The sequence below is a fragment of the Lissotriton vulgaris genome, chromosome 6 (assembly GCF_964263255.1).
Source record: "Lissotriton vulgaris chromosome 6, aLisVul1.2, whole genome shotgun sequence".
Lineage (NCBI taxonomy): Eukaryota > Metazoa > Chordata > Amphibia > Caudata > Salamandridae > Lissotriton > Lissotriton vulgaris.
This window is the reverse complement of record NC_141694.1, coordinates 416783560-416811211: the sequence shown is the minus strand read 5'-3', so window position 1 is coordinate 416811211 and position 27652 is coordinate 416783560. Positions and strand designations below refer to the sequence as shown.

The 27652-nt window shown below is 44.4% G+C and overlaps 1 protein-coding gene across 1 annotated transcript in view; it reads right to left on the bottom strand.

The window, feature by feature from the left end:
- LOC147707411 (elongin-A-like) overlaps positions 1-27652 on the bottom strand; it is a 572231-nt gene that overhangs the window by 45445 nt on the left and 499134 nt on the right. The window contains exons 8-9 of the mRNA XM_086925212.1: positions 13640-13820; positions 3144-3267 (exon numbers count right to left, since the gene is read on the bottom strand). Coding sequence (XP_086781338.1) covers positions 3144-3267; positions 13640-13820 — 305 coding nt within the window. The remainder of the gene's footprint in view (positions 1-3143; positions 3268-13639; positions 13821-27652) is intronic.

Below are 27652 nucleotides of genomic sequence, written 5' to 3'. Positions count from 1 at the left end.
TCCAAGCTCAAGGCTTCTTCAGAGGTACTTTGGGAAGCACAAATCAACAAGGTTTGCATTGCCATATAGATTTGTAGAGCCCCCTATCACCTGGGAGGCTATGCGAGCACTGAGCAGGTGTGAGTCTAGCCAATCCAAAAGCCTAGTATGATTACTCGAGAAACCAGGTCTTGCAGAATTTAAGTGAGAAGGTTCTTAGGTGTAGTGTCAAGTCTTTGCACACTTTAGAAACAATTTGGGAGAATGCTCAACTGCTGGATCTGTGTTTCTGTATGTGTGGTTTGTGTGCTAGTAAGAGTTGAGACCAGGTGAGGTGACAGGAAGGTTTGTGAAAGCAATTGTGATTGAGGTGTGCTGTGCGAAAGTTATAAAATGCCTTGAACGTCTGGGGGAGGAGGGGGGAAGAGTTTGAATTATGCTGGTTTGTGTATGGGGAGCCATTGTAGCTCCTTCAGGTGTAGTGTGACGCAAGTGCAGCTTTGGAGGTTAAGAGTGATTCTTGCTGTTGAGTACCGAATGGTCAGTAGCCGTCTGGTGAGTTTTTAGTTGCTGTCGGCATTGAGGGCAATCATTTAGTTCAGCTTGCTCACCTGTGACGAGGGCATGCAGGATGGTTTTCTGGGTGCCAACTGGGAGCCATTTTAAGACCTTTTTCATTATCTTCAAGGTATGGAAGCACAAGGCAGTGACTGTGCTGATTTTGGTAGTCATGTTGAGTTTGCTGTTAATTACAGTCCTGAGATTCTTGGCATGGGTGGTGGAAATGGGTGTTCGTCCTAGCTCTGTTTGCTACTAAGCGGAGTCGCACAGTGAAGCGCTCTTCTAGAAGGTCACAATTTCAGTCTTGTCAGTCAGTGTTCAGTTCAGACAACTGGTCTTCTTTCAGTGGACGATGTCAGTCATGCAGGAACTAAAACTGATATGGGTACTGGGTGTCTTGTCTGTGAGGGAGAGAATGAGCTGTGTGGCGTAGGAGAGGGCATTGATTTCGAGAAAGCAGATAATGCTAGCTAGAGGGCTCATGTATGCATAGAGGGTCGGGCTCAGGGAGGATCTTGGCTCCGCACATGAGGTTGCAGGCATCCGAGGTGTACAGTGCCAGGCTGACCAACAGATGCATCGGAGTGTGTGACCTTGGATTGCAATGTTATGTAAAGGGTGGATAAAGATGGGGAGGGAGACAGTGTCAAACGATGCAGGGAAGTCCAGGAGGATGAGGGCCGCTGTGTCTCCTCTGTTCAGAGTCATGCAGATGTCATCCATGGCATTGATGAGTTTTGATTCTTTGGTTGAGTCTGATACCAGACTGAGTGGTGCTAAGGAGTTGGTTGTCACTGAGATATTCGTGCAGTGTCTGTTGATTATCTTGAAGACCATGGCCAGGGAGGTCGGCGTGTGTTGAAGGATCAACAGAGGGTTTCTTCAGCAATGCAAGGAGAGTTGCACCTTTCCAAGTGTCTAGGAAGGTCGCGAAGAGGCGTTCAGAATGGGTGTAGGCAGGGCATTGATGGGTTGCACTCATCTGGAGTAGACATTGTGGGGGTGCGGTCCGATGAAGCCAGAGTGGATGGACTTCATACTGGCAGTGGTTTCTCGGGAGGTGATGACAGCCATGTGATTAGCATTGGATCGTTGGATAATATCAGGGGGCCTTTGGCAAGGTCTGTTGGGTCCGGCTGAAGTTGCTGTTAATAGTGGTGGTTTGTTGCTGAAGAATTAGGAGACGGTTGCAGAGGTCTCTACTAAGAAACAGACAAGCAACCGGATGTATCAAAGTTGTTTAGGCCTTTTTTGTCAATAGGATAATGTGTTAGTACATATGGGCCAAGGGTCTTTATAAACATAGTAAAATAAATTATAAGTTGAAGGCAAAATTAAAACCTAAACTGGACAAGACTCTGTATAAATTGTTTTTTTTTTAATTGTAAAATGTATAAGTAACGTTGAAGGGTGAAAACAGGCAAAACAAACGCAAACACAACTAACCATTTCAAAATGTTCTTTGCAGTTTCAATAGGAGCATAGGAGGGAGAAATGGAAAGTTCAGAATTTCATCTCACCTGAGGAAAATTGCTACTGACACTTCAAAGACGCTCAGTATTGACCCGTCAATTAAATAACTGTCATACACCTCTGAACCCCCATGCTCAAACGTAATTTCATTGTCCAGAATTCAATTTACCACAACCCGAGCCCAGATGCCTCGTCACTTATGTCTACACTGTAACAATACTTTAAAGTAAATAAAGATGCACTTGGATTTCTTTTTCACAGTAGTTTATTAAGTGCCCAATACACTAAATCAATTTGCAGCAGCAAAACCTGCACAGATTTACAGTTTGTGATCACAGAAAGAAAGGTTAGCATTTATTAAATGCTTTTTAAACTTTGAAAAACATTTTCTTTCCTAATCACAATTATAAAAGGGTATAGAAGAAGCATTCTTTCCTAACTGCAATACCCGATGTATAATGATTTGCTGAAGGTCAGTGGTAACATATGCACAATGGGTAAATGTCCCCATTGGATAGTTTCCCATTTCGGAATCTTGTAGGGCGACCTGTTGTCTTTGAGCAGCACTGGCATCTTTAAGAAACACAAGTTTGTAATTTGGGAATCTAAAAACAGGCAATGGGGTTCTGCTGTTCTATGCAGGCCACCATCCCTGTGCTTATGGCCAATTACTTGAGGAAGGAGGAGATCACAAATAGCCTAGGGAATATTCATTAGGCACATCAGTGTCCAACACTGTCCGTGACTGGAGATTTCGCAAACCTACATTTTAGCGTATAAATCACATTTTAAAATTAGAGACTTGTTGAAAATGCTGGCACGCAAATTTCAATCAGGTAGTGTGACCTGTTTCTTTATACATCAGAACCTAACTGTCCAAAAATCTTCATTCTACTAGGTATATTTAACAAAAACTATTTTTTTAGGCACTTTATGTGTTAAGGCTTAAAAAGATGCATTTTAGCTTATATTTACAACAAGGGCCGCATAGTACCACAGGCAACCATGATTGCAAACAAAACATGTAGCATAACATTCTTAGGACAACTATAATCCATTTCCTGCATCATTCCCACTCAAACTGAACTCAAACACCAGGAATAATCTCATTAGTGCATCTAAATGCTTACTTTAATCTGTCAATAGGATGAGGCTGGGCAACAGGTCCTGCAGTCCCAAATATTTCCTGCCGCCGTCGGATGCAGCGAGGTGGTTTCGCTACGCAGTGCACATACGCCATTTTTACTTGCCGTCCTAAAACACATACAAATAATTAAAACGTAACCTCTTTTTAATTGGTTTTCCTAAATTGAGATAGGTTTTTTTTCTTTAAAAAAAAAAAGTTTTTAGTCGCAAACTATCAACTACAGAAACAGCGATCAGGATATCCTGAGGGACATCCGGTTTTGTGAAATAACCATAGAGGGGACGAGCTTTAACTATGTGGAGCACTGTCTTGAGATAGAAGATAAAACCACTAATTTTTAAATAAGGGAGCAACCATTTACATTAATAGCAAAAACAGGATCACTAGGTTCCATAGGCCTCAAGCACTATCCATCGTACTCCAATTTGATAAGCAAGAATTCCTTTTTGTACTCTAACTTTTGAAATGGAAATTTATCAACGGCTAAATAAAGTAGTAAAGTTAAATTAGGGCACCAATGCAGATCTTAAGAGCCCGAGACTTTCTGGAGGCGAGATATGACTGCAGAAAGGTATGTGATTGGAAAACCAACCAGCAATGCCAACCATTTGTGAATAGAAGGCCCTTCTATAGTACAGTATTCAACACTCGAGTAACTCTGGACTGTGTCAGAAATAACAGTAAAAATAGCGCCATGGTCGAGCTGTATCTCCAGGTTTATGTAGGTGGTGGCTCGTTGGGAGATGGCACTTTCAGTAGCGGCTTGTAGGTAACTGTGGCGGTTAGTTAGTTGAAGAAAAAAAAAAACTTACCTGCTCATCGCAGTCACCAGCCACAGGGAGTCTCTTCTTCATCCTCGCTGTGCTGGCTCCCCTAAGCCAGTCACGATGCTGTGGTCACCATGACAGCAACGTCGTGATTGGTATGAGCACCGTGGTTCTGCGCACAGACGAGGACTGGCAGCCTGGGCATGCTCTCCACTGGGATTTGTATTACAGCCCAGTGGAGAACATGCATAGCGTGCATAACCGTTTGTTCGGCCCAAGATGGCCGGCCAAACAGTCATGCACACTTACGGTGCAGCAGCAACCACTCCTCCTGCGATGTCATGGGATCCCAGCCCCCAACCTGGCCGGAAGATACGAAAAATAAAATACCAACTTCTGTTAATATTTTATTTTTCCTTTTACACTGCTCCTGGAGCAGTGGGCGTTGCTCCTCCTCCTTAGCAGAGGAACCGCCAATGGGCACTTTATTGATCAATGAGGGTTTGGGGTGATTGAGGCTAAAATGTCTAGTTTCACAAACGGGGGTATAAACGTTTCACACACATTTTTGATTAATCTAAAACAGTTGGATTACACATAAAACTCTGGAAAAAATAATATGCACTCCAGTTGTGTTGCAAGCATGTTGAACAGCCATCAGTAAATGAAAGCAAGCGAGTCCACAGACTAAGTAACTGTTCCTGAGGCTTTGTGCAGATTTGATTTAGGGTACTTAATTGTACATAATTTACGATTAGGGCCAGTTATTGTCCCTGAAATCGAGGGCTATATATATGAAAATCAGGAACGAATAGCAACATCCCTGTTAACTCCAACACAGCTTTACTACCCCTCCCAAAGCTCCTCCCTTAAGGGCTCAATTTAAAGAAGAAAAACAAGGTTCTAAGAGTAATTTCTAGGTCTCAGTCTACCAGACACCACACTCCACACCACTCCACCCCCTCTACTTTACTGTGCCCCAATCTACTCCACTGTGCCCAAATCTACTCCACTATGCCCCAATATACCTTGCTCCAATCTACTCCACCTCATCCTAATCTACTCCACAATAGGCAATCTACTCCTCTCCAATCTAACCCACTCTGTTCTACCCTACTATAATCCACCCACTCAGCCACTCCACTCCAATCTACACAATTCCACTCATGTCTGCTGCTCTAGTCCAGTCTATCCCAATTCACCCATCTCCACTGTTCCATCTGCCTCACTCTAATCTACCCCAATATATCCCACTCCACCAGATCTACTCTAAATCAATATACCCCACTCCAATCTACCTCACTCCATTCTACCCCCTTCTATCCGCACTCCACTCTACGCCGATCAACCCCATTCCACTCTACCCTAATCTACTTCACCCCACTTTTAAGGCATGGTGAACAGCAGCCACACTGTTGTACATAATGGCTAAAACACATTGCCACAGCCAATAGCTCTCGCATAGTCGAGACCTCTTTGCTTTGCCAAAGATTGTTTGCATTCAGATGTTTGCACAGTATTTGTGACACCTGACCAGCGGGTCACAAGAGCTCAGCTAGAAAGGAAAAACACGTCCTTACCTTTGTTAGAAGAGAGCAATATCCACTGACAAAGGAAGAGCTGGCTGTCTTGCTCTTTTTTTGATACTCAATTTTATTGATTTTGCAAAGAGATAATGATAAAAACATAAATATAAACAGTTCAACGTAATCAGCAGCACCACAACATGTGACATTAGGCAAGTGGAACAGTCTTGTGACAATATAAATTGTTGTCTCTCCATCTTCAGAGGGGCATATAGAATTAGATCTAGGAAGAAAAGGAAGTTAATCAATTTAGCATTCGCAACCATTTACCCCCAACCTTCTTGTGTTTGGCCGGACAACCCCTGGCTTTGTACAGTGGTAGTTCTTGTGCAGCGCACCAGTTCTCTCCTCTGCGCCATCTAAATATAGTGGACGGGGTGGGATTCTTCCATGCCATTGCAATGTCGCGCTTGGCCACTACAAGGGCCGTCCCTAGAAGGAAAATGTTACTTACCAGTACACTTCTGTCCTTAGCACGCAGAGCTGTAGAGTCACATGCTGTGCATAGATCACCATCTTGTGTTGGGTCTGGATGTTTACAGTTTGTTTTTCTTCAAAGAAATCTTTCCAGACACGAGGCCGGTGACTCCTACTTTTGGTGATAGTGCACATGGACATCGACTCCATTGTTAGATTGTTTGCTGTCATGGGTGAGAATGGAGTTAGTATCGGATAAGGAGATGACCATGCGTATGTATGTAGTAATAATTGAATTAAATCAATGTAACTGCAACCTGTAAAGGTACCCGGGGAGGCGGGTGGGTGTATGTGACTCTACAGCTCTACATACCAAGAACAGCGGTCTACTGGCAAGTAACATTTTCAGTTCGAGGCATGTGAGTTCTAGATCAAATGCTGTGCATAGACTATACAGCAGTTTGCTCCCAAAGCGGATATAAATCCATCTCTGCCAGAAATACTGTCGAACCGAAGGGTCCTTTTCTGGTCAGACAACATGGCAGTAGTTCAAGCAATCAATGGGCAGACGGCCAAGTGGCCCCTGGTGCTGAGTTTATTGAGAGAGCTGGTGCGAGGGAACCTGCTCTGCAACATCGAGTTTAGGGCGAGGCACATAGAAGGGGTCAAGAATGTGGCAGCTGATGCTCTCTCGTTTCCAGTGGCACCGGTTCCGAGAGGCATGGCCGCAGGTGAGAGTAGAGATGACCCCCTTCCCGTCAACACTCTGGTGAATCTTGGAGTGGAGCAGGAGTTGAGAGCCATGGGAGAGAGGTCCTTGGCCCCAGGCACCAGAAAACGCTATGCAAGCCAACTGAATGCTTTCAACAAGGCGGCGGTCTCGTTGGGCCTAGCGGGGACTCCATTGGAGGGCAGGGTGCAAGCTTTCGTGGTATGGGCAAAGAAACAGGGTAGATCACATTCCTGGGTCTGTGGCCACCTAGCGGCAGTTAGCCATGATGCCAAACTTAAGGGTTGCTTAGACCCAGCAAAATCTTTCACCATTAGAGCTGCCCTCAAGGGGTGGTCCAGAGATGAGCCGAAGGTTCCAGACACCAGGTCTCCCATTGATTTCCCCACTTTGCAGGCCATGTTAAAAGTAGTAGGGGGGGGTTACCAACTCCCCTTTTGAGGCCTCGCTGTTTTTGGAGGCCTTCTGTCTAGCCTTTTACGGTGCCTTCCGCATCAGCGAGCTGGTTGCGCGATCAAAGATAGATCAATCAGGGGATGCGTTAGGGCTTGCAGACATCACCCTGGACGAGAAGTTGGCAGTTCATCTCAGAAAGTCAAACAAAGACCAAGGGGGCAAGGGAGTCAATGTAGTATTGAGGCCATTGGAGGATCCCAGGTATTGCCCAGTCAAGAAAGTTGGGGAGTACATGGCTTTACGCCCTGCAGTAGCCGGCTACTTACTCATTCACGAAGATCAGGCCCCCTTGACGAAGTATCAGATGGAGCGGATCATGGGGGCATGCTTAGCCAGGGTGGGCATCTTAGTTTCTGGGAAAAGATATTCTAGCCACTCATTCAGGATTGGAGCAGCCACGGCTTCCTTTACTGCTGGCATGGTACCAGCAGAGGTCAAAAAGGTTGGACGCTGGGCGTCCCAATGTTATAAATGATATATCCGCCCTTAAGGTGCAAACTTTGCAGTGTTGTTGAATTATGTTTGCAGTGTTGTGTGTATTACTGCAGCGTGTGGAATTTTAATAAAGAGAAAAATTGAAACGTGATCTTTGTTTGTCAGGCGCGGAAGTATGGGCCATCGGGCACTCGACGATCGCAAGGTTAGCCAGATGGGCAGAGATAAGGAACTGGATGCGTGGATTTTCAAGAACTAAGTTCAGGTGGTTGGGGCACCCTGGGATGCGATGTAGCAGCCTGACTAACATATTAGACCTTGCGCTGGCAACGTCGGCATGTCACCACAACTACCTGGTTATCCACCTGGGGGGGCAACGACCTCACTTCCTTGGGAAGAACTGTGTTACTACACAGGATGAAGACTGATCTGGGCAACATCAGCAGCCGCTTGGGCCAGTGTGAAGTTGTGTGCTCAGAGATCGTGCCGCGTAGAACATTGCTAGGTGCAAATTCAGAACAGGCGATCGAACGCTCCAGGAGGCGAGTAAACAGCGCAATGCGTAAATTCACCGAGCAGAGGGGCTTGGGTTTCATCAGATACGCAATGATTTAGGAGAAGGTAAAAGGTTACTACAAAAGGGATGGGGTCCACCTAACACCAGTAGGCATGGACTTATTCCTGCTTGACCTGCAGGAAACACTGAAGCTGAGAGGTTGTAAGTAGGTGGGAGTGTGGCATGGTGGGGGGTCCTGTCAGCGACGGTGGCTGCCTCCAGGCCTGTGGCGGAGTTACAGGGCGATCTGGAAGAAGAGGGGACAGAATGCACCTCAGCGTGGCACATAGGGGTGCCAGAGCCTAACACTCGGGGACCTCATGGGAGGTTCCTGGAACCGATGTTGGTGCCCCATTAGGCGGTTGCGGGCTTGAGCAAACGGGGGCTTGCCTAGCTTCGCTCCCCCCGAAAGGGGTGTGAGTATAGGAAACTATGGTCAGGTGATTCCGCAAGGAGCACCGGAAGGGGCTTCATGGAAGTGGCTCGCCACGGTGCGGCCCGACTCTTCAGGCGGGCGGGTGGTGAGAATGCTGCCTGCCCTTGGATCGCCCGTAAGATAACCAACAAGTATTACATATGTTGTATGTAATAAAACCTGCAGCAGCTTTTCCCAAGTTAACTTTGTGTGACGTGTGTTATTTGCGGGAAGCATCCTACCAGGGTGGGGGGGGGGGGGGGGCTCGTCGCAATTGTATTGTATTGTATAAGAGACTTATATAGCGCAAAACTGTCACCCTACGGGTATCCTGGCGCTTGATGTCACTATGGCGAGTGGTGGAGACCCCTGTCCGGGCAGCTGAAGGTGGGTATGGGATAGGGAGGGTGGCAGGATCTTTGCCACACTGTAGAGGCCACTGTCTCTATCTGAGGCCCGGCTCTCAGCAGAGCTCCAGAGTCAAGCGATCATCCTCGTTCGTGGCCAGACCCTGCCCTTGTGGCATCGAATTTTAAAAGGTGCGATAATCACCTTTCCAACCAGACACTCGAAATGAGGGCCTCAGTGAGAGATAAAGTGCTCCAGTTACTAGGGAACTGAAACCAGATTTTTACACAAATGAGTCTCTAGACCCTCCTGTCGAGGAACAAGCAAAAATCATTTGTACCAGAGCTATACAGTTGGCTGCAAACATCCATCTCCCGATAATTTGGTGCAATTACAGCCAACCATTAATAGGGGCTGGGATAAAATCTGGGTGTACTGAATGTCTGAGGGACCCAAACACTTGGTTGACGAATCAAAAACAAAATATGAGGAACCTCCAGTGGGCTCAATTGTTTAGTTCTGGGTGGGGGTGATGGGGGTTTGGGATCCTATTTTTTAATCATAGTTTCTCAGCCCTCTATATGCATTCAAATATGTAGTGGGAGGGAAATTTGAAGAAAAGCAAGAGCACTAATGAAATCTGCTGTAACTTTCCTGCAGACAGGTCTGAAAGACCAGACAAACACCTTGGAGGGGCTATTGAATCAGTGGAAATAAAACTATAAGTTTTATCTCGCATGTACGAGGGGGTGGAAGAAGCATTGCAGAAACCTGAGAATTGGCTGTGGTTAGTCGATCAACACTACAACAAGCAAGGCTGCGCTGCAGCACACAGCTGAATTACATAAGCAATTATGAAACAGTTGTTATCCAAAATAGAAATCACTACAAAACCTAAGGAGATGGGCACAAATCAGGGCCTTGGGCCTTACAACATCCACTTATAAGTGACAGCTACTGTCACTAATGGAGCAACAAGTGGCAAAGAAAAATATATAAGGACATTATGGAACGAGCACAGTTAATAAGAGAAAGCACTAGTTAGGAAGAGGGACTGTGTGCTTATATTGAGCTTGAGAGCAGCAGAAGAGAAGAAAGAAGTTCAGGTTGAGGGCCCAAGGAGGTTGCTTTTTTCCCTCCAGTGTCTCAGGGCTAAGGTTGAAGAAAACAGACCTCCTGCAAGTCATGAGAATCCGCTGCGCTATACATATCCAGGTGACAACTACACAACAAAGTTGGTAGATCACTAGGAAGTGTCTGTTCCTTACCTACTGAAATTATGCGAGGGCCTTCCTATAGGTTATTAGAAAGGCAGACCAATTGCTGACCGAAAGGTATGAAAAACTTTGATTTTACTTTCCTTTCCCTGTTACAAGTAGAATGTCACTGGAATGTAAATGGTGGAGTTCTGAAACTGAAAAATATACATTCAGCAAGAGTGAGTACTGGTTTTGAACTTGGTATGTTTTTGAGACAGGTTTACTTCTCTTCTGTTACAGGTCTCTCACTGTTAAACCTCTATGCACCCAACCTCATTTGATTGGTGTAATTGGTATATTCCAACTTGCCCCAACTCAACTGAATAGCTAAGACACATTTCTCATTTACAGTCTCCAGAGTGATTTGAATGCATTTGTGAATGCTGCATCATCTGTCTTGTCTATCAAGCACCTAGGGCTCAATGTTTGTTTTGCTACTTCCAATTGTTTTGTGTAATGTGCCCTACCATTCTTCACCCATGATCCCCTTTTCACCTTGGCAGGATTCTTAACCTTGCATCTATGCTACTCTTTGATGAGGCCATAGGGTAATCAAGAGTTATGTGAACCCCTCTGGATTGTCCTGCTTGGCAATCTTCGACTAATCAAAAGCTCCAAACCCCACTAATTCAACATAACTGCTGTTTGCCAGGAACAAGTGACTAAGATTCCAAATCTGGTTCGACAACCAGCTGGGTGAATTTGAGCTCAACTTTCACACCACGGATTTACCCTGAACATCGACCTCGTCCTCAAAAAGCATTACCAGAAAAACTGTAGGCCTGGTAGTAGTTCTTTACTGGAAAAAAAGAGTGTTTCTCTTAGAATCTTCTGAGATGATGATCAAGTCCTTGAACTCTTACTCACCTGTATGGTGGCAACATTCTATAATACACTCTCCCAGACTTCAATCACCCCGTCAAGGGCATCCTACAAGCAGCAGCATGCATCATGACGAGCCTGAAGAATTTTGATCACATCACTGCCCTCATGGTGCAATTCCGCAGGCTCCCTTTGCCAGCCCACACCCTATTCCAAACCTGCTCCATCATGTGCAAAGCTATCACAGCTAGCTCACTGCCTAACTGGCTGTCAAACCCGAACTATTTGGTGGCTCTTGGCGCACCAGCTGCCAGAATACCATGAGGCTGGAGATGAAGTGCATAGAAAAGGAGCAGACATTCGCTATGTATGCACCCAGGATTTGAAACATCATATCTGAATCTATCAGGACTGTCCAAAACCCGTTGCAGTTTAGGAAAGAGGAACACAAAAATTTGATGAGTGGAAGGCATGAATTAATATCAGCCACTGGTATTTTCCCAGGTCTACATTATAGTCTATGTTTTGCCAACTATGCTTGCTAGAATCCAGGTCTCTAGTTGGCAGAGGTATGAACAATGTCTAAGTAGGGACCACGATCTTAGTCAGGGGAAGGCACAACACCATACTAAATTATCCTGTGCTCATCCTCTGGTAGCTTGTCAGACGAGGCAGGCTTAACTGTATAAAGTATTTGTACTACCACGGGTGAGGACTTAGTTTCCCTGGGGTTGGGGTGGCCTGAAATGCAGGGCTAAGTCGCATACAGTGTTCAGGGTCTCCAGGGGCAGCAGGAACGCTCAGGACGGTGCTAGGATGTGATGAAGCATGGCTCCCACTTCTCCGACTTGCCAGCGGCAATAGGCACACCCAGGATGGTGCAGGGAGGAGGTTAAGCACTGCACTCACTTCTCCAGCCTGCGGCTGATGACAGGCATACTCAGGACAGTGCGGGAAGGAAGTGAAGCACTGCACTCATTCCTCCAAATTGCCATCGGCAATAGGCCTGCTCAGAGCAGTGCTGAGATCAGATACAGCATCACACTTACTTCTCCACTGGCACAGACACTCTGAGCGCTGGAGGTGCTGAGACGAAGCACAAGATCTTTGATGTCCCGGAGACATCGGAGAGAACAGGGGGCAAATGAGCATGATACCAATTTCTGAGCATACATATATTGCAAATATTACCTTACTGATGAGGTCCAAGTAAGCTGAGACTGTTCTGAGGTTCAGTGTATTCCCATCTGGAGGAAACCTAGCCTGACAGAGTATGCTGCAATGCTACTATTGGAGCAGGACACACAATTTGATTTGCATATATTCTTCTCTGTCTTGAGTGGCAGAGTGAGTAAAAGATTATGGACTGAAATGCTGTCCTAGCAATCACCACTGGTCAACATCAGTTCAAGCTTTTCTTCCACCACTTTGCTGTTCATTCTAAATTAAAGGTGAAGACAGACCTCTTTAAGGGAAACAGCATTAACCACGCATGCTGTTTCCACACAAGCTGAACACCGCGTGCCTTAACCACGCATTTGCTTGGTTTAGTCAGTCAGCAGTTTAGTTGCAGGGACCAGAAGGTAGACCGGAGAGAGGAAGGATTGGATTTGGGAGGGGATTGCGACTTGTTGAATAGGACTTGGAGGGGAAGAGGGTAGTTTTCAGAGGGGTAGTGTTCGGACTCAAGGCAGGGGGGAGAAGGGGTATGTTTTCAGGGATAGGACAATTTTAGGGCTCACAGCGGTGGCCTGGGGTTGGGGTAGTTTTTTGGAAAAGGGGCTGTTTTAGGGCAGCAGGGTAGTTTTTGAGGCTGGGGCTGTTTTAGGGGTCAGGGCACAGATCAGCATAGCTTTTAGGGCTGGGGACCAGATTTTAGGGTGGGGGGGGTCGGGTAGATTTTAGGGTTGGGGTGGGGCGCATAGCAGAGCTGCGGGACGGATTTTATGGCTAAGGGGACGGGGTTGAGGTAGTGTTTAGAACTGGGACGGGGGAATTGCTGTGCTGGGGGCCGGGTTTAAAGGCTTCGAGCAGGGGAGGCCGAGGTGTGAATCTTATTATTACGCATCTAACTTTACCAAGCATGATTTACGATGAAGTGCAGCATAAAGACATGCGTCGTAAAGCAATGCATAGTAAATGAATGCGCGGTTAAGATGCATTTGTAGTTGTGACAGCGTTGCTGAAGCAAGCATGGTTTTGCCATGTGTACTTCTGTCATACAATCCACTTTAAAGAACACTACTTCAAAACACAGTAACAATCCAGATCCACTCTCAGAAACTAGCTACCCCCAAACAATCGCTTAACCTGTTCAGTTCTACACTGCCTTACGGCTAGATTTACACTATACAACCACATTCATACACCAAATGTTAGTGGGTTTTGCGCTCTTATTCAAATTAAAATGAATGAAGAGGCAAATATTAAAACGAACATAAGACAACAAAAAAGCTAGAAAGTCACTGAAGGACATGTCAAATACCAGAGATGTGATCGTTAGTCATCATCTTTTCAGATATAACTATCAAATATATTCTTGCAACTATTGACATGGAATTAAGAAACAGAAGGACTTTATTCCAGTCAAGAACTATTTTATATCTTATTGTTATTAAATGCCTAAGCAGATGTAAGAATGAAGATTTATTAGTGGTACGGAATGCGATAAGTAACATTTGCACTTACCCTTTGGTTTACCAGAATGGGCTGAGCTTATATCCTTTGTGATTTTCTGCAGTTTTTCTTCTCTCTCACTGAACAGTCTTAAATACATTTCACGCCACGATTCATATTCCAGAAGATGCTCATTTCTGAAATCTTTCTGGCAGTGCTTCTTCCATAAATGGTCAGACTCTTCCATGAAATACTATTTTGGGAGCAAACACCACTTTTAAAATGTACCCCTTGAACAAGTACATCTAGTTTTTAACAATTAAGCCTTGCACAGTACAACAAGATTAGTTTTTTGGAGATTGAATAAAAAGTATATCGACAAATTTAACTGTACACTTGTAACATCCTCAGATGAAAATCAGCAATGGCAAAGTCAATGGGTCTAATCTGTGACACAGGACACACACCTATTGGTTTTGACGATTCTTTTTTTGGTTCTGCCATCTTTTGTGGCAAAAATATTGTAAAATGTTTGTTCCTGCAGGAATATGCAAGGCACCCGTAATAGAATATTTAGGTAAAGAAAAGCAATTGTTCTAAGATTATGCCATGCCGCATGTCAATGCAGCAGGAAGAGAGCGCAAGTGTGCGTGAATGTGGGGGGCGGGTGGGCTAAACAGGCACTAGAGGCGACAATATACACATCGAACCACATCACCATCCTAATGAAAATCCGCATGCGAGGGTTCAACTTACCTCATGTAACAGTCAGGTCGAAATGTAGATAGCAATAAAAGTCGAGACTGAATATATATATTTTTCCCTAGGAGTGGTGAACTTTGATTCAGTCATCACTACTACGAAGAAGGAAAACTGTAGTTGGTTAAGAACCTCTCAGACAGGCTGTTTTGAATTTTGCTAATGTTAGCCTCGCTCATAGCCATGGATGTTATCTGAGAATTATTTTGCGGACTGCATGTTTTACTGTGTCTTTTCCTTTTTTCTAATCACTACACATGAGCATCTCAATAAACACTTCCTTTCCCACCTATTTCGGAGCAACTAAAATGTTGAATAATGTATATGTTGTACATGGGATTGAAATATAAAATATAAAATTCAGTTTGAATCAATTACAAAACAGTGCTAAGTGTGATCTGTGCAAATTGTCTTTTCCCGCTTGCATGTATTGCAAAATGGAGTATTGAAATTGCCTTTAGGACCACACTGTTATTTGTACCATATGCTACCCAGGTCCTATGGGCTTCTTGGGTTACCCCATTAGTCTATAATGGCAGGAGAGGTACCAGGCATCCATGCCAGTCCTCTAGTCATGCATTGAGTTTTCCTAGATCAGGCAGCAGGTCTGAGGTGCTTCTGAGTTCAGGTGGTGAAACCAATGCTGTGCTTCCATGATTCTCAACCCATTACTCTTCACTGTTTCACACTGCTCCAGTGTAACTGCCCTCTCTTTAACCCGGACGCCCCCTGGCATAGAGGGAGGATGCCAAGAACAGCAGTACAAAGGACATCACTCCCTTTGGGTTGCAATACTGCACAGGGTGACTGCCTTCTTGCCACAGTGATGCACCAGGGCTACAGCCCTTAATCTTCACTGCGGACCCAACCTGGCAGACAGGGGCAGTGAACAGGCACACTGGTGAACAGACCAATCCGTGAAGCGGCCAGCCATGGACCACACTCCCATGCCTAGGCCATGGCAAGCACTCCTGATTTGTTGTTACCCATGCCTGAAAATTAGCACTAGGAATCCATATTGTTGCAAATAGGTCACTTAGGATGGAGGTGCACGTTCGTCACCATGCTTGGTACTTTTCCGATACAATAGTACTACTTGATGGTATCTCTCTACCAATGTATTAAAGCACAAGTTAGAGATGTCTCATGCACCGGGAAGATATCAGAATATACCTGTTGAGCAATAACTGAGGCTGCGGGAAAAAGGATCATGTACAACCATTTACACTTGGATGCCAAATCACAGCCCCTTTTTCTTTAAAGAGCACAGAACAAGATGGGAACTGGCCAGTGGGTTCATCTGGAGGAGAAAAGAACGACAAGGGGCGGATTTCGGAGCCAAGTACTATGAATACAATCGTTTGTTGAGTGATTATACCTACTGGTATTTACTATCCTCCTTTCTCCAAACCAGCACTTCATTGCACTGTGAAACGAAGAATAGCTCTTAGATAGAATCAGTGATAGATAGAATCAGTGATACCATGGAGTATGTTTAATCTAAATGATTGACTAAAAGTGACAAATAACCTGCCATCGGACCATTTGTCTTTAGCTAACCCAGGGCAATATTTAGGGAACACCTATAGCTAGAAGAGTCACTTCTACATCAGGGAAAAGATTAAGAAAAAAAAGAAGGCTGCACAGATGGAAATCTGACTAACCTCGTGAAATAATTATATATGCTTACTATGAGCAACATTTAAAAATCGGTGTAGGGAGTCACTAGAAGATAACCTATTGCAAGAGCAACAATACAGAACGCAATTTTCAAGGTTGTAAACCACCAGTGGCCAATGAGTAAAAATGTTGATGAGCAAGAACATTTGATGATCCTGCATATAATGGCCAACTGGCATGGAAAAACAAAAGAGGAGGGAGAAGGAGGTTAAACCAGACCAGGTCGTCCTCCAGTCCGTGTACGAAATACAGGAACCCTATGTCAAGGGTCCAGAGACCTGGTAGGTGTTTGTATGGTCACCGCTTATTAAGTCAGTGTGTACCAAAGATGTGTAAAAAAGAAAAATTTCTTTTTAGAGTCCCCTCACTCACCGGGGTTGCCCCACGGTGACATGCTTCATCATTGGGGCCATCCCAGTTCTCTACGAAAAGGGGCGTGCTGCGACAAGGCGACTACGCAGGAGCACTATTTTTGTGAGATGACTATGTGTGGTGCATGTGTAATGATGATGGAGTGGGTGTGGAATTAAAATATACCGTGCTAGTGGGCCTCAACAATTTATTTCGCTCCTAGTGTGGTATAAAAAATTAAAAAGGGGTAACACTGTCTTCTAACTTTTACTGAGTTAGATCAGTGTAAAAGGTCAACATGTTTCAAGCTCCCCTAAGCTTTTCTTCAGGACCATACAGGGTCCAGCCCTGTATTGCCACTCCTGTTTTTCAAATGAAAAGTATTGCTAAAAAAATACTTATTTACAGTGAACGCTGTTGTCAATAAACATGCGTGTTGTTATACATACGTTTTGTATATTACTTCGATTTCTGTAAAATAGAATAACAGTTGTTATTTGATGGACATCCCCTTCCAAGAAGGGGAACAGCTCACATGCATCTCATTCTAGCTAGGGCGTGAGTGTGCCCTTGACATCATATTGATGCGTGCTGGTTGTCATACCGGTGTAGAGAGATAAATCACTGTGAATAAAGTGGTTTAGTGGTTTCACACATAAAACACATAGACTAAAGGTGACTATTGACAAAACACACACAACATATACACACGAAAAAATATGGCAGATGGTTATATTTACATAAATGAGTATAGAATTACACCCCATGGTCTTAGGCAAGGGCAGGAACGCCTCGTGGAAACATTGCTGAAAAGGATTATCAAAGTTTTAGAGTTAGAAGGCCCTTTCCCCAGTTGCCACTCGAAAATGCCGGTTTCCTTGCAGTCTATCGCAACTAATTCACTTACTTCCTATCGGCAGACCCGCTCGGTACTACCTGGTGTCTCCTCGCCGGACCGCATACTGATTTGAACTCGGGCTCGCGGTGTATTTAAACGCGCGTGCTTCCGGGTTGCCGGGAGACTAGAGCGCTCACCTTGGGCGGCCATCTTGATGGTATGCAATCGCGGTTAGCGCGAATGTTACCTAAAGAACGAGATTTCTACCAAATAAGGCTGGGTTGCAAGATAAGGAATAATTTACAGTGATACTGTTGACTGGGGCGTTATAAAACACTAATTTAGAACACAGGTATTTTTTCTCTCGGTTGGATGAAGTGTGTCACAAAGGGCTTAGTTAGTTTCATAAAAAACGGGTTTTGTTTACACTTGAAGGTGGGAAGGTTGGTAGCTATCTTTTCAGGGAAGTCTGTGCTTGATCTTTATTAAAAAGTGTTCAAGGTGATGGGTTATGTTCTCAAGTAGATGCAGGTTCTAATGGGAGGTATTACCATGATATTACAATAGGCATGGTTATACCATCCCAAATTTATTCAGAAAGGAAAGGGTGGTCTATGGGCGGAAGGCTCCCCATGGGATTTCATCATTAAGTCCCTGGGTGTCCGTATGTAGGCGAAACACCCATCTTTGTTCTTTTTCGTGGAGGACCCGTTCCTGATTGTCTTTATTCCTCACTGTTTCGATGACCACCCACGTTAGATCATTTGGGGTGTGGTTGTGTTCAATGAAGTGGTTGGTCATTCTTGTTGTCGCTCGCTTGCACCGGATGTTGCTTCTGTGCTCTACAATGCGAGTACTGACCTTCCTAGTGGTCATTCCTACATAGTGAAGGTTGCACGTACAGGTTATTAAGTATACAACCCCACTTGTATTGCAATTTGAAAATCCCTTTAGTTCCCATTTTGTAGTGTTGTTAAAGATTATGCTCTTGGTTGGGGAAGTCAAATGACAAACACTGCAATTGTTGCATGGAAAATGCCCATCAGGTAGTGGTTGGGATCTCACTGTTTGGGTTACGGGTGTTGGACGGGTATGCACCAAATAATCCTTCAGATTTTTACCTCGCCTATGACTGAACAGGCAGACTTGTGACTACAACCCATTTTAAAGAGACAGCAAGGAACTGCCTCTTAACTTTTGACAGTTTCCACCCTCGCCATCTCAAACAAAACCTGCCATTTGGACAATTCCTTCGTTTGCGCAGAAATTGTAGCAAAAAATCTGACTACCTAACTCAAGCGGAAGACTTAAGCAACAAGCTGAGATACAGAAAATATCCAGAAAAACTAATCAAAGAGGCTAAAAAACGGGCAGCAAACAACAACAGGGAAGCACTACTGGAACCAAAAGAGAGAACGCAACCTGAGGACAAAAAACCAATTTGTATCACCACGTACAATCAAGTTTCTGACAGTGTGTCCAAAATAATCAGAAAACATTGGCCAATACTTAACAGCGGCGGCCTCCACATACCCACCCCCATGTTCAGTCATAGGCGAGGTAAAAATCTGAAGGATTATTTGGTGCATACCCGTCCAACACCCGTAACCCAAACAGTGAGATCCCAACCACTACCTGATGGGCATTTTCCATGCAACAATTGCAGTGTTTGTCATTTGACTTCCCCAACCAAGAGCATAATCTTTAACAACACTACAAAATGGGAACTAAAGGGATTTTCAAATTGCAATACAAGTGGGGTTGTATACTTAATAACCTGTACGTGCAACCTTCACTATGTAGGAATGACCACTAGGAAGGTCAGTACTCGCATTGTAGAGCACAGAAGCAACATCCGGTGCAAGCGAGCGACAACAAGAATGACCAACCACTTCATTGAACACAACCACACCCCAAATGATCTAACGTGGGTGGTCATCGAAACAGTGAGGAATAAAGACAATCAGGAACGGGTCCTCCACGAAAAAGAACAAAGATGGGTGTTTCGCCTACATACGGACACCCAGGGACTTAATGATGAAATCCCATGGGGAGCCTTCCGCCCATAGACCACCCTTTCCTTTCTGAATAAATTTGGGATGGTATAACCATGCCTATTGTAATATCATGGTAATACCTCCCATTAGAACCTGCATCTACTTGAGAAGATAACCCATCACCTTGAACACTTTTTAATAAAGATCAAGCACAGACTTCCCTGAAAAGATAGCTACCAACCTTCCCACCTTCAAGTGTAAACAAAACCCGTTTTTTATGAAACTAACTAAGCCCTTTGTGACACACTTCATCCAACCGAGAGAAAAAATACCTGTGTTCTAAATTAGTGTTTTATAACGCCCCAGTCAACAGTATCACTGTAAATTATTCCTTATCTTGCAACCCAGCCTTATTTGGTAGAAATCTCGTTCTTTAGGTAACATTCGCGCTAACCGCGATTGCATACCATCAAGATGGCCGCCCAAGGTGAGCGCTCTAGTCTCCCGGCAACCCGGAAGCACGCGCGTTTAAATACACCGCGAGCCCGAGTTCAAATCAGTATGCGGTCCGGCGAGGAGACACCAGGTAGTACCGAGCGGGTCTGCCGATAGGAAGTAAGTGAATTAGTTGCGATAGACTGCAAGGAAACCGGCATTTTCGAGTGGCAACTGGGGAAAGGGCCTTCTAACTCTAAAACTTTGATAATCCTTTTCAGCAATGTTTCCACGAGGCGTTCCTGCCCTTGCCTAAGACCATGGGGTGTAATTCTATACTCATTTATGTAAATATAACCATCTGCCATATTTTTTCGTGTGTATATGTTGTGTGTGTTTTGTCAATAGTCACCTTTAGTCTATGTGTTTTATGTGTGAAACCACTAAACCACTTTATTCACAGTGATTTATCTCTCTACACCGGTATGACAACCAGCACGCATCAATATGATGTCAAGGGCACACTCACGCCCTAGCTAGAATGAGATGCATGTGAGCTGTTCCCCTTCTTGGAAGGGGATGTCCATCAAATAACAACTGTTATTCTATTTTACAGAAATCGAAGTAATATACAAAACGTATGTATAACAACACGCATGTTTATTGACAACAGCGTTCACTGTAAATAAGTATTTTTTTAGCAATACTTTTCATTTGAAAAACAGGAGTGGCAATACAGGGCTGGACCCTGTATGGTCCTGAAGAAAAGCTTAGGGGAGCTTGAAACATGTTGACCTTTTACACTGATCTAACTCAGTAAAAGTTAGAAGACAGTGTTACCCCTTTTTAATTTTTTATACCACACTAGGAGCGAAATAAATTGTTGAGGCCCACTAGCACGGTATATTTTAATTCCACACCCACTCCATCATCATTACACATGCACCACACATAGTCATCTCACAAAAATAGTGCTCCTGCGTAGTCGCCTTGTCGCAGCACGCCCCTTTTCGTAGAGAACTGGGATGGCCCCAATGATGAAGCATGTCACCGTGGGGCAACCCCGGTGAGTGAGGGGACTCTAAAAAGAAATTTTTCTTTTTTACACATCTTTGGTACACACTGACTTAATAAGCGGTGACCATACAAACACCTACCAGGTCTCTGGACCCTTGACATAGGGTTCCTGTATTTCGTACACCAACTGGCATGGAAGGCATGTCCAAGTGGCAGGAAAGCTAGTGAGCGAGTCTCCCTCCAAAAATTGTCACCTAAAATAGAGTTCAAACAAATAGCAAGTTTGCAATGTTCAGATAATCTTATGATAGATTATATTCAGATTGGGCAGAAGCCAAGCTAGTGGTATTAGAAATCACAAAATAATCAGTAGCACTAACACAGACAAGGCCAAAACAATGGTTTTACATCCTAAGTGTATAAAGTTTTCCTCTTGACTCTATGGGCTAAAACTAGCAACTGTTTCTTACTACAGATATCTTGGCACCCATACAAGCCACACACAATGCCATTGTTGACTTTGATAAACATTTTGTGGGTTATTTTGTGAGCCTCTGTTGAAGGAGGGCAACCTCAAAACGAATCCCACAGCCTTATATGAGGCTGAACTGCTTAGTATTGATTCCTTGTTTGATTTGGAAGGGCTTTTTGTAAAAAGGTTTTAAAGTTTTCAGCAATTGCAATGATACAAGCAGTGAGAGTGGGGTTATGTTTAAATGGATGGAACGGATTGGTAAAAATTAGTTTAAGGTATTTTTATTCCTTCAGGCTGTTGCCTTAAAGGAAAATCTCATCACATTGTTTCTAGTTTCTAGTAGAGGGGAGTAGTGATGGGTTTAAAAAAAAGATGTGCCCAGGTGTGGTCGTTCTTATCAACAGAGTCAACTGTGTTTGGTTTTTCTTTGCCATTAATGAAAAAAAGTAGCCGTCTTTGGATAATTCCAAATATTGGCAATGGACAGACGTCATTTGCAGACTATTCCATCAATTAGTCAAAATTGCTATTGTTTGGTGAGCAATATTTCTTACCGCTTATAAGAATCCGCTCATCCTAAATTATTGAACGAAATCTTGAGAATGTGCTTGGTATCAATCCTATTTGATCATTGTTGGATGTAGTTTTCCAGATTAAAACTCATAACATGCACTTGTGATTTGAATAATAAGGTCAATGTTAGACATTTTGACACTCATGTTTTCCTTTTTGTGCAGGAAAGGATTGTTTTATTTATTAAAGTATAGTATTCATAAATGGAAAATAGTGATGACATTAACTTGGTAATGGCCGAAGGACAATCTTTATGAAATTTAAAGAAATGTAGTTTATTGATGTTAATATGGATGTTTTGGTTTTTAGAAGATTGCGTCTTAATACATTTTCCTTGATTAATTATAAAAGATAAGACGTGTCATCAGCTCAAGTTAAGGTCAATGGAGGCTATCAGAGAAAATCTTCCTGCATAGCGGAACCAGGCAGAGGTGTCCCGATTACCCTGTTCTGTTCACTCTTGCAATATAATCTTGTGCTTACTACAAACATTTAGATTAGCATTAAACCTGTCCGTCTTCGGGTGGTCTTCCAACAAACGTTTTGTCTCACTCCTGTTTTAGCTGAATTTTTTTTTGTTGGCCTTAGGTCTCTGCACACTGTACCACTGCTAACCAGTGCTTAAGTGCTTCCGCTCTTTCCTTTAAACATTGTGAAATAGGCTTGCATCCAATTGCCACATTTAATTTACTTGTAGGTCCCTAAAGAAGTGGTACCATATGTAACCAGGGTCTGTAAATTGAATTCTTTTAGTGGGCCTGCAGAACTTATTGTGGTTCCCACTTAAGCGGGTCTTTAAACATATCTCAGGCATGCCACTGCAGCCTGTGTGTGAAGGTTTAAACTGCCATTTTGGCCTGGCAAAAATAAACCTTTTGCCTGGACTAAACTTCCCTTATTAATACATACAGGTCACCCCCTAGGGTAGGCCCTAAGCAGCCCACAGAGTAGGATACAGTGTATTTAAAAAGTTGAACATGTCCTTTCAAGTTTTAAATGTCCTGGTAGTGAAAAGCTCCTAAATTAAGGTTTCACTACTGTGAAGCTTACCTCTTCCCTAAGATAACATTGGGTTACATTATTACATTTAATGAGCGACAACTTTCAATTGGGAGTAGGTAGGAATATTGAGTTTGGTGTCTAAAGAATTGTAATTTAAAACCATCTTTAATGGTAACGTTGAATTTTAAGCCACAATACTGAAAATTAACCTTCTAGAAACTTGGCGTTTTTTTGTCTCAACTATTTAGTACCTGCAGTCCATATGAATAGGGGTAGCTGGCAGTTGGTCTTTGTGTATTTCACCCAGACAGTGAGAGAAAGGGGAAATGGGTATTGGCAGGATGGGTCATCTCTGTCAGGATGGGGGGGGGGGAGCGGTCACCTACTGCACTTGCACATCACAAAGGTTCTCCATTAGCGCACTCACAAAGGGATTCACACTAGCCTTATGTGCCCCTAGACCAGTTGGGGCCAGGACAGGGAGGTAGAAAGTTCCAGACACACTGGTAGGAATGAGGGCTCTGGATGCATCTACAACTTCAAAGCTGGCACCAACTATAAATATTTAACCCTCTTCTGGACCAGTTAATGATCCACAGAATGACTACTGTTCTGTCCTCCTGCAAGAAGTCTTTCTGTTACCGAAGGAAGGAGGACTGGACATGCGCTTTGAACCCAGGACCATCAGATTTTGCTCCAAGGACTAAATGAGTGGCCTCCTGATCAGAGCCTACGTGGCAGAAAAGGCTCCAACCGTCTTGAACCCTGCACCTGGACTCTGCTGTGAGTCCTAACATCCCCAGGTGGTGCACCACTAGTCCTGGACCTTTGAAAATGGGGCTAAAGGTGCTCTGAATCAAGTTGTGGTCTCCATTCAGAACAGATACAGCACCATGCAAACCCGATACAGCTCTTTGCAGCGCCTCATCGAAACCGACCCATTCTAGAGGCAAGCCTGCATCGCAGCCAGCACAGCTCATCGGAGCCACCACTGCACAATGCATCTTTGGTTCGAACCTCGCATCGCTTCTCAGGACTGACACTTCTCGGAGCATAACTCTACAACTAGGATTTTAGGTACATTTCCCAGCTGTAGAAACTCAGTCCTCTATCCGGCTGTGCTCCATTCCAGCCAGCTTGAACTTTACTTCATACTATTTGGGAACAACCAGATAACCACAGTTGGTGCTTAGTGCTTTAAACCACTATTTTTACCTAAACCTTTAAAATTGTAAATCTCTAGTTCTACTAATTGGATTTTTGTTTTTTTGTGTCAAATAATTGATCAAATTGGTTTCTATTTTTTTTTTAATTGGTGTGAGATTTTTCATGTGTGTTTTCACTTTATTACTCAGACCTTCCAGCATTTCGCGATTTCACGATATGTAGCAAAAAAATAAAATAAATCACAATGTCAACTTACTAGCATGATTGCCGCAATGTTTACTATTTTGGCCACAAAAAACATGTCCCGGCAGACAGCAAAAAAATTATGCCTTCTTATTGGTTGTATGACACTTCACTAAAAGCTGCTGTACAGCCATAAAATAGCTGCTTTCTGCTGAGGCATTATAGCTGGTAGTTCATTCAGTGAGGGGAAAAGCCTGAGAGTGCGTGCTCAGTGGTATGTCAATTTTAGTGCAGCCGTTACCGAGGTTCTGGTGTGTCAGCCTAAATTATTGAGGCACTCACAGCAAAGCAAAAAGTTCGGGCCATGCAGCTGGTCTGAGCTGCTTCCCTCTCTACGGGCGTACTTTAAGATATTGGGAAAGCCTAGTCCTGCTATTTCCAATATCCTACACCAGACTCATTCCTCTGTCCTTGCTTTGGCTTGCACCGCCCGCATTACCCAGTGCATCACCATCTTTCTTCTCCAGTAGTCTTCACCTTGGGCGTCCACAGGGGTGGGCAAGGAGGGGCACTTGCTCCCCCCTGGAGCGCCCCTCCTTGCAGGGCCGGCGCTAGGCATGGGCAGTGGGGGCAGCAGCCCAGGGCCCCGCAGACTTATCTACGACAGGGCCCACCACGCGTCCTCCTTTTTCAAAATGTGCCATTGTACAAGTTCCATGTGGGCAGCCCCCTCCCTTGTGGTACGCAGTGAAGGTGAAGCATGAAAGACCCAAGGAGGCTCTCCTGGGCCCTTCTGCCATGGGCTGAAAGGGTAATTTGACTCCCTCATCACTTTCAGCTGCCATATACTGGGAAGGGCTGGGTTTCTGGCCCTCCTTTACTGACACCTCTTTTTCTTAGCCTAATAGCTGCATCTGCATGATAACAGAGGCTAGGCCCATGCTTGAGCTCTCCTGAGGTGTAAAGTGAGCCCTGACCATGCATGAAGGAAAATCAGAGCATCCTGCAGGGCTCACAACAAAAACAATCATTTGCACTGCAACAGGTCTCGCTTTTTTAAGATGTAGAGTTATTAGCGTTGTATGAAATAACCTGGTCAAGCAATACATGACTGTTTAATGCGAGTTACGCTAATTGCTGATTTACCATGTGCATGAATTTCAGAATGCATAAGACCTTCAAGAGTGGATGCAGAAAAGCAGCCTTAGTAGCAAGAAGGGAGCAACTGATCGGAGATTAAAAAAAAGAAAGCAGGACGGTCTGAGGGTGAGTGGAAGGAGGTGGGGGGAATTAGGAAAACAGGGGAGGGCATGGTGGATTAAGGAAACAATAGAGAGGAATGATGGAGCTAATGCAAGGAAGAAAAAAAATGCCATTTGACGGGAGTTGTAGAGTTGTAAATTGGGTTGCAGGGCAGGGATATCAGGGGATTGGTGGGGGCAGGAAGACAACTTCAGAAGGTGGAAGGATAATGTGAGAAAGATTAGACGCAATAAATAGGAGAAAGGAGGGTACAGGAGAATGAAGAAAGACCAGAGGAATAGAAGAAACAGGAGAGGTAAGGCAGGAAGAGGTGCATGCGAGTTGGAGTGGAGTAATGGACCTTAATGTTTAGGAGCAGCAACTTTCTTATTAGTGGGGCTGGGTGGAATTTGCAAAGTTGGCCTCCACAAATTATGTCAAAATTGCTCCAAATCTACGAGAGCATGCAGAACTTTCGCGAATACGCAGAGATTGCTTTTCCCGCCCGTTTGCGATTTGTTTTTGCATGCTCGCGGGGAAATATATCTCTAACTTGCCCATGTGGTCGCTAATGGGCGCAGCCACCTTGCTTGCGATGCTTATTTCCTGTTCCGAGTTCAACGACGTGTTCGGGATCGCAAACTCTCGCGAGATAGTGCGACCGGCTAACAACAATCCAACATCTTGTGGTGCACGCGAACGGATAGGAAAACTCGTCGGCGAATGCAGAGATCTGGTAAGTCGCTACCGTGCACGCGAGAACGCATTTTTAAAGCGGGAACAAGAAAATACTTCAGTTTCGCGGCGAATTGCAGAAGTTTTGACATTACCGCATTCTCTGCGGAACGAGAAATTTCAAAATATTGCGAAATCCGCGAGCGGAACGAAATTTACGCCCAGGCCTACTTATTAGTATACAGACCGGTTGTCACTCACCGTAAACCCATGTGCCTCGTCTATGCAATAAAGCTGAGGCGATCGTCTGTGAAGCATCTGAAAGCAACAATTTCTGCACAGAGTTTTCACTCTCCATTTTCTCGCAGCAGAGAGGAGTTGTGGGCTGGGGCAAGGGAACAGAGAAATAAAGTATGATAGTCTGAATCAGCTGAGAAAGGCCTTTCCTGTGAAGCAGGTTTAAATGAGCGCTCGGCTTGGATTTGTGACACATTCACAACAGGGCCTTATATATCCTGTTTTATTTAGGACTACGACAGTATCATATACCTGCAAATTCCTTCGCTGGACAGGAGCATTGGTACAGTTACTGCCATCATGCTGGGCTGATGGTATACCCAGTTTAGTAGGCACTTTCCAGAACGGAACAGACACCAATGACTCGCATGCATTGAAGACTCAGCGCACTTCTCGCTCTTAGGGTTTGTAGTCCACAGGGTAATTTCTCTTATTGGCAATGTAACTCATTAGGACTACAATCCCCAGAGAAGCTTCTAAAGTTACTTTTACAGATTTTATGCACTGGAAGCAGTGTAGCACAGTGGTGTTAAAACTAACAAGCGGTGGTTATGCTGCTAGCAAACCGCAACAATGGCTGCCCAAATTGTAGCCATCTCAGTGATATCCACTTCTTGCAAATCTGCTTCAGCACGGTCAGAAAATGAATGGTCAGTTGACGCTTCCTATAGCGTCACTCCCTTGACATTACATCTTATGGAAATTAGAGGGGCCTTGCATGTTCCTATCCTGCTCAGAGCCCCACAAATCCTAGGACCGGCCCTGCCTATTTGCCCACCCTGCGGACGCCCATGGAAATAGGTAGATCGGCAGACCGGGGTAAAAAAATGAATGTCGACACGTGTGACTCTGGGGTCAGGTGGCTAATGTAGAGGTGCATAAGAGAATCATAGCACTTGCTCCTTTCTGTGTGTTTGGAGAGTGAACTGTATGTTCTAGTGGAGCTTAAAGCGCTTCTTTTCTTAGGCATGAACTGCCCTCTGCCATGGCAACGCCTCATTCTTACTAGTGCCTCACAGTTTGCTACTAAATTATCGCGTGCGCGTTAAATGCCCCAATGGAAAGAAAGCAGCGTTGTACTGCCCTATAAGAGTTTGTTCGTTCCAAGGGAGTAACCAGAAAATTAAAATACCCTATACTGTGAGCCAAGGCTCTAATGGCACCAAGCAAGCGAAGCAAGCCCTTCCGGCCCTCAAGCAAGTCATTACGGCCCTCCCCAGAGGAACTTGCTTATCTCTTCAATCCAATCCAAGCACCAAGCACCGGGGATTTGTTCTCATTCGCAAAGATTATATCTCGCACCAGCCTTTTTAAAAGCCATCACCGAGCTATTTCTTATAAAACTGTGCTGAAGATCATGTGCTGCAAGCGGGTCACGTGGTTTTTAAAGCCCC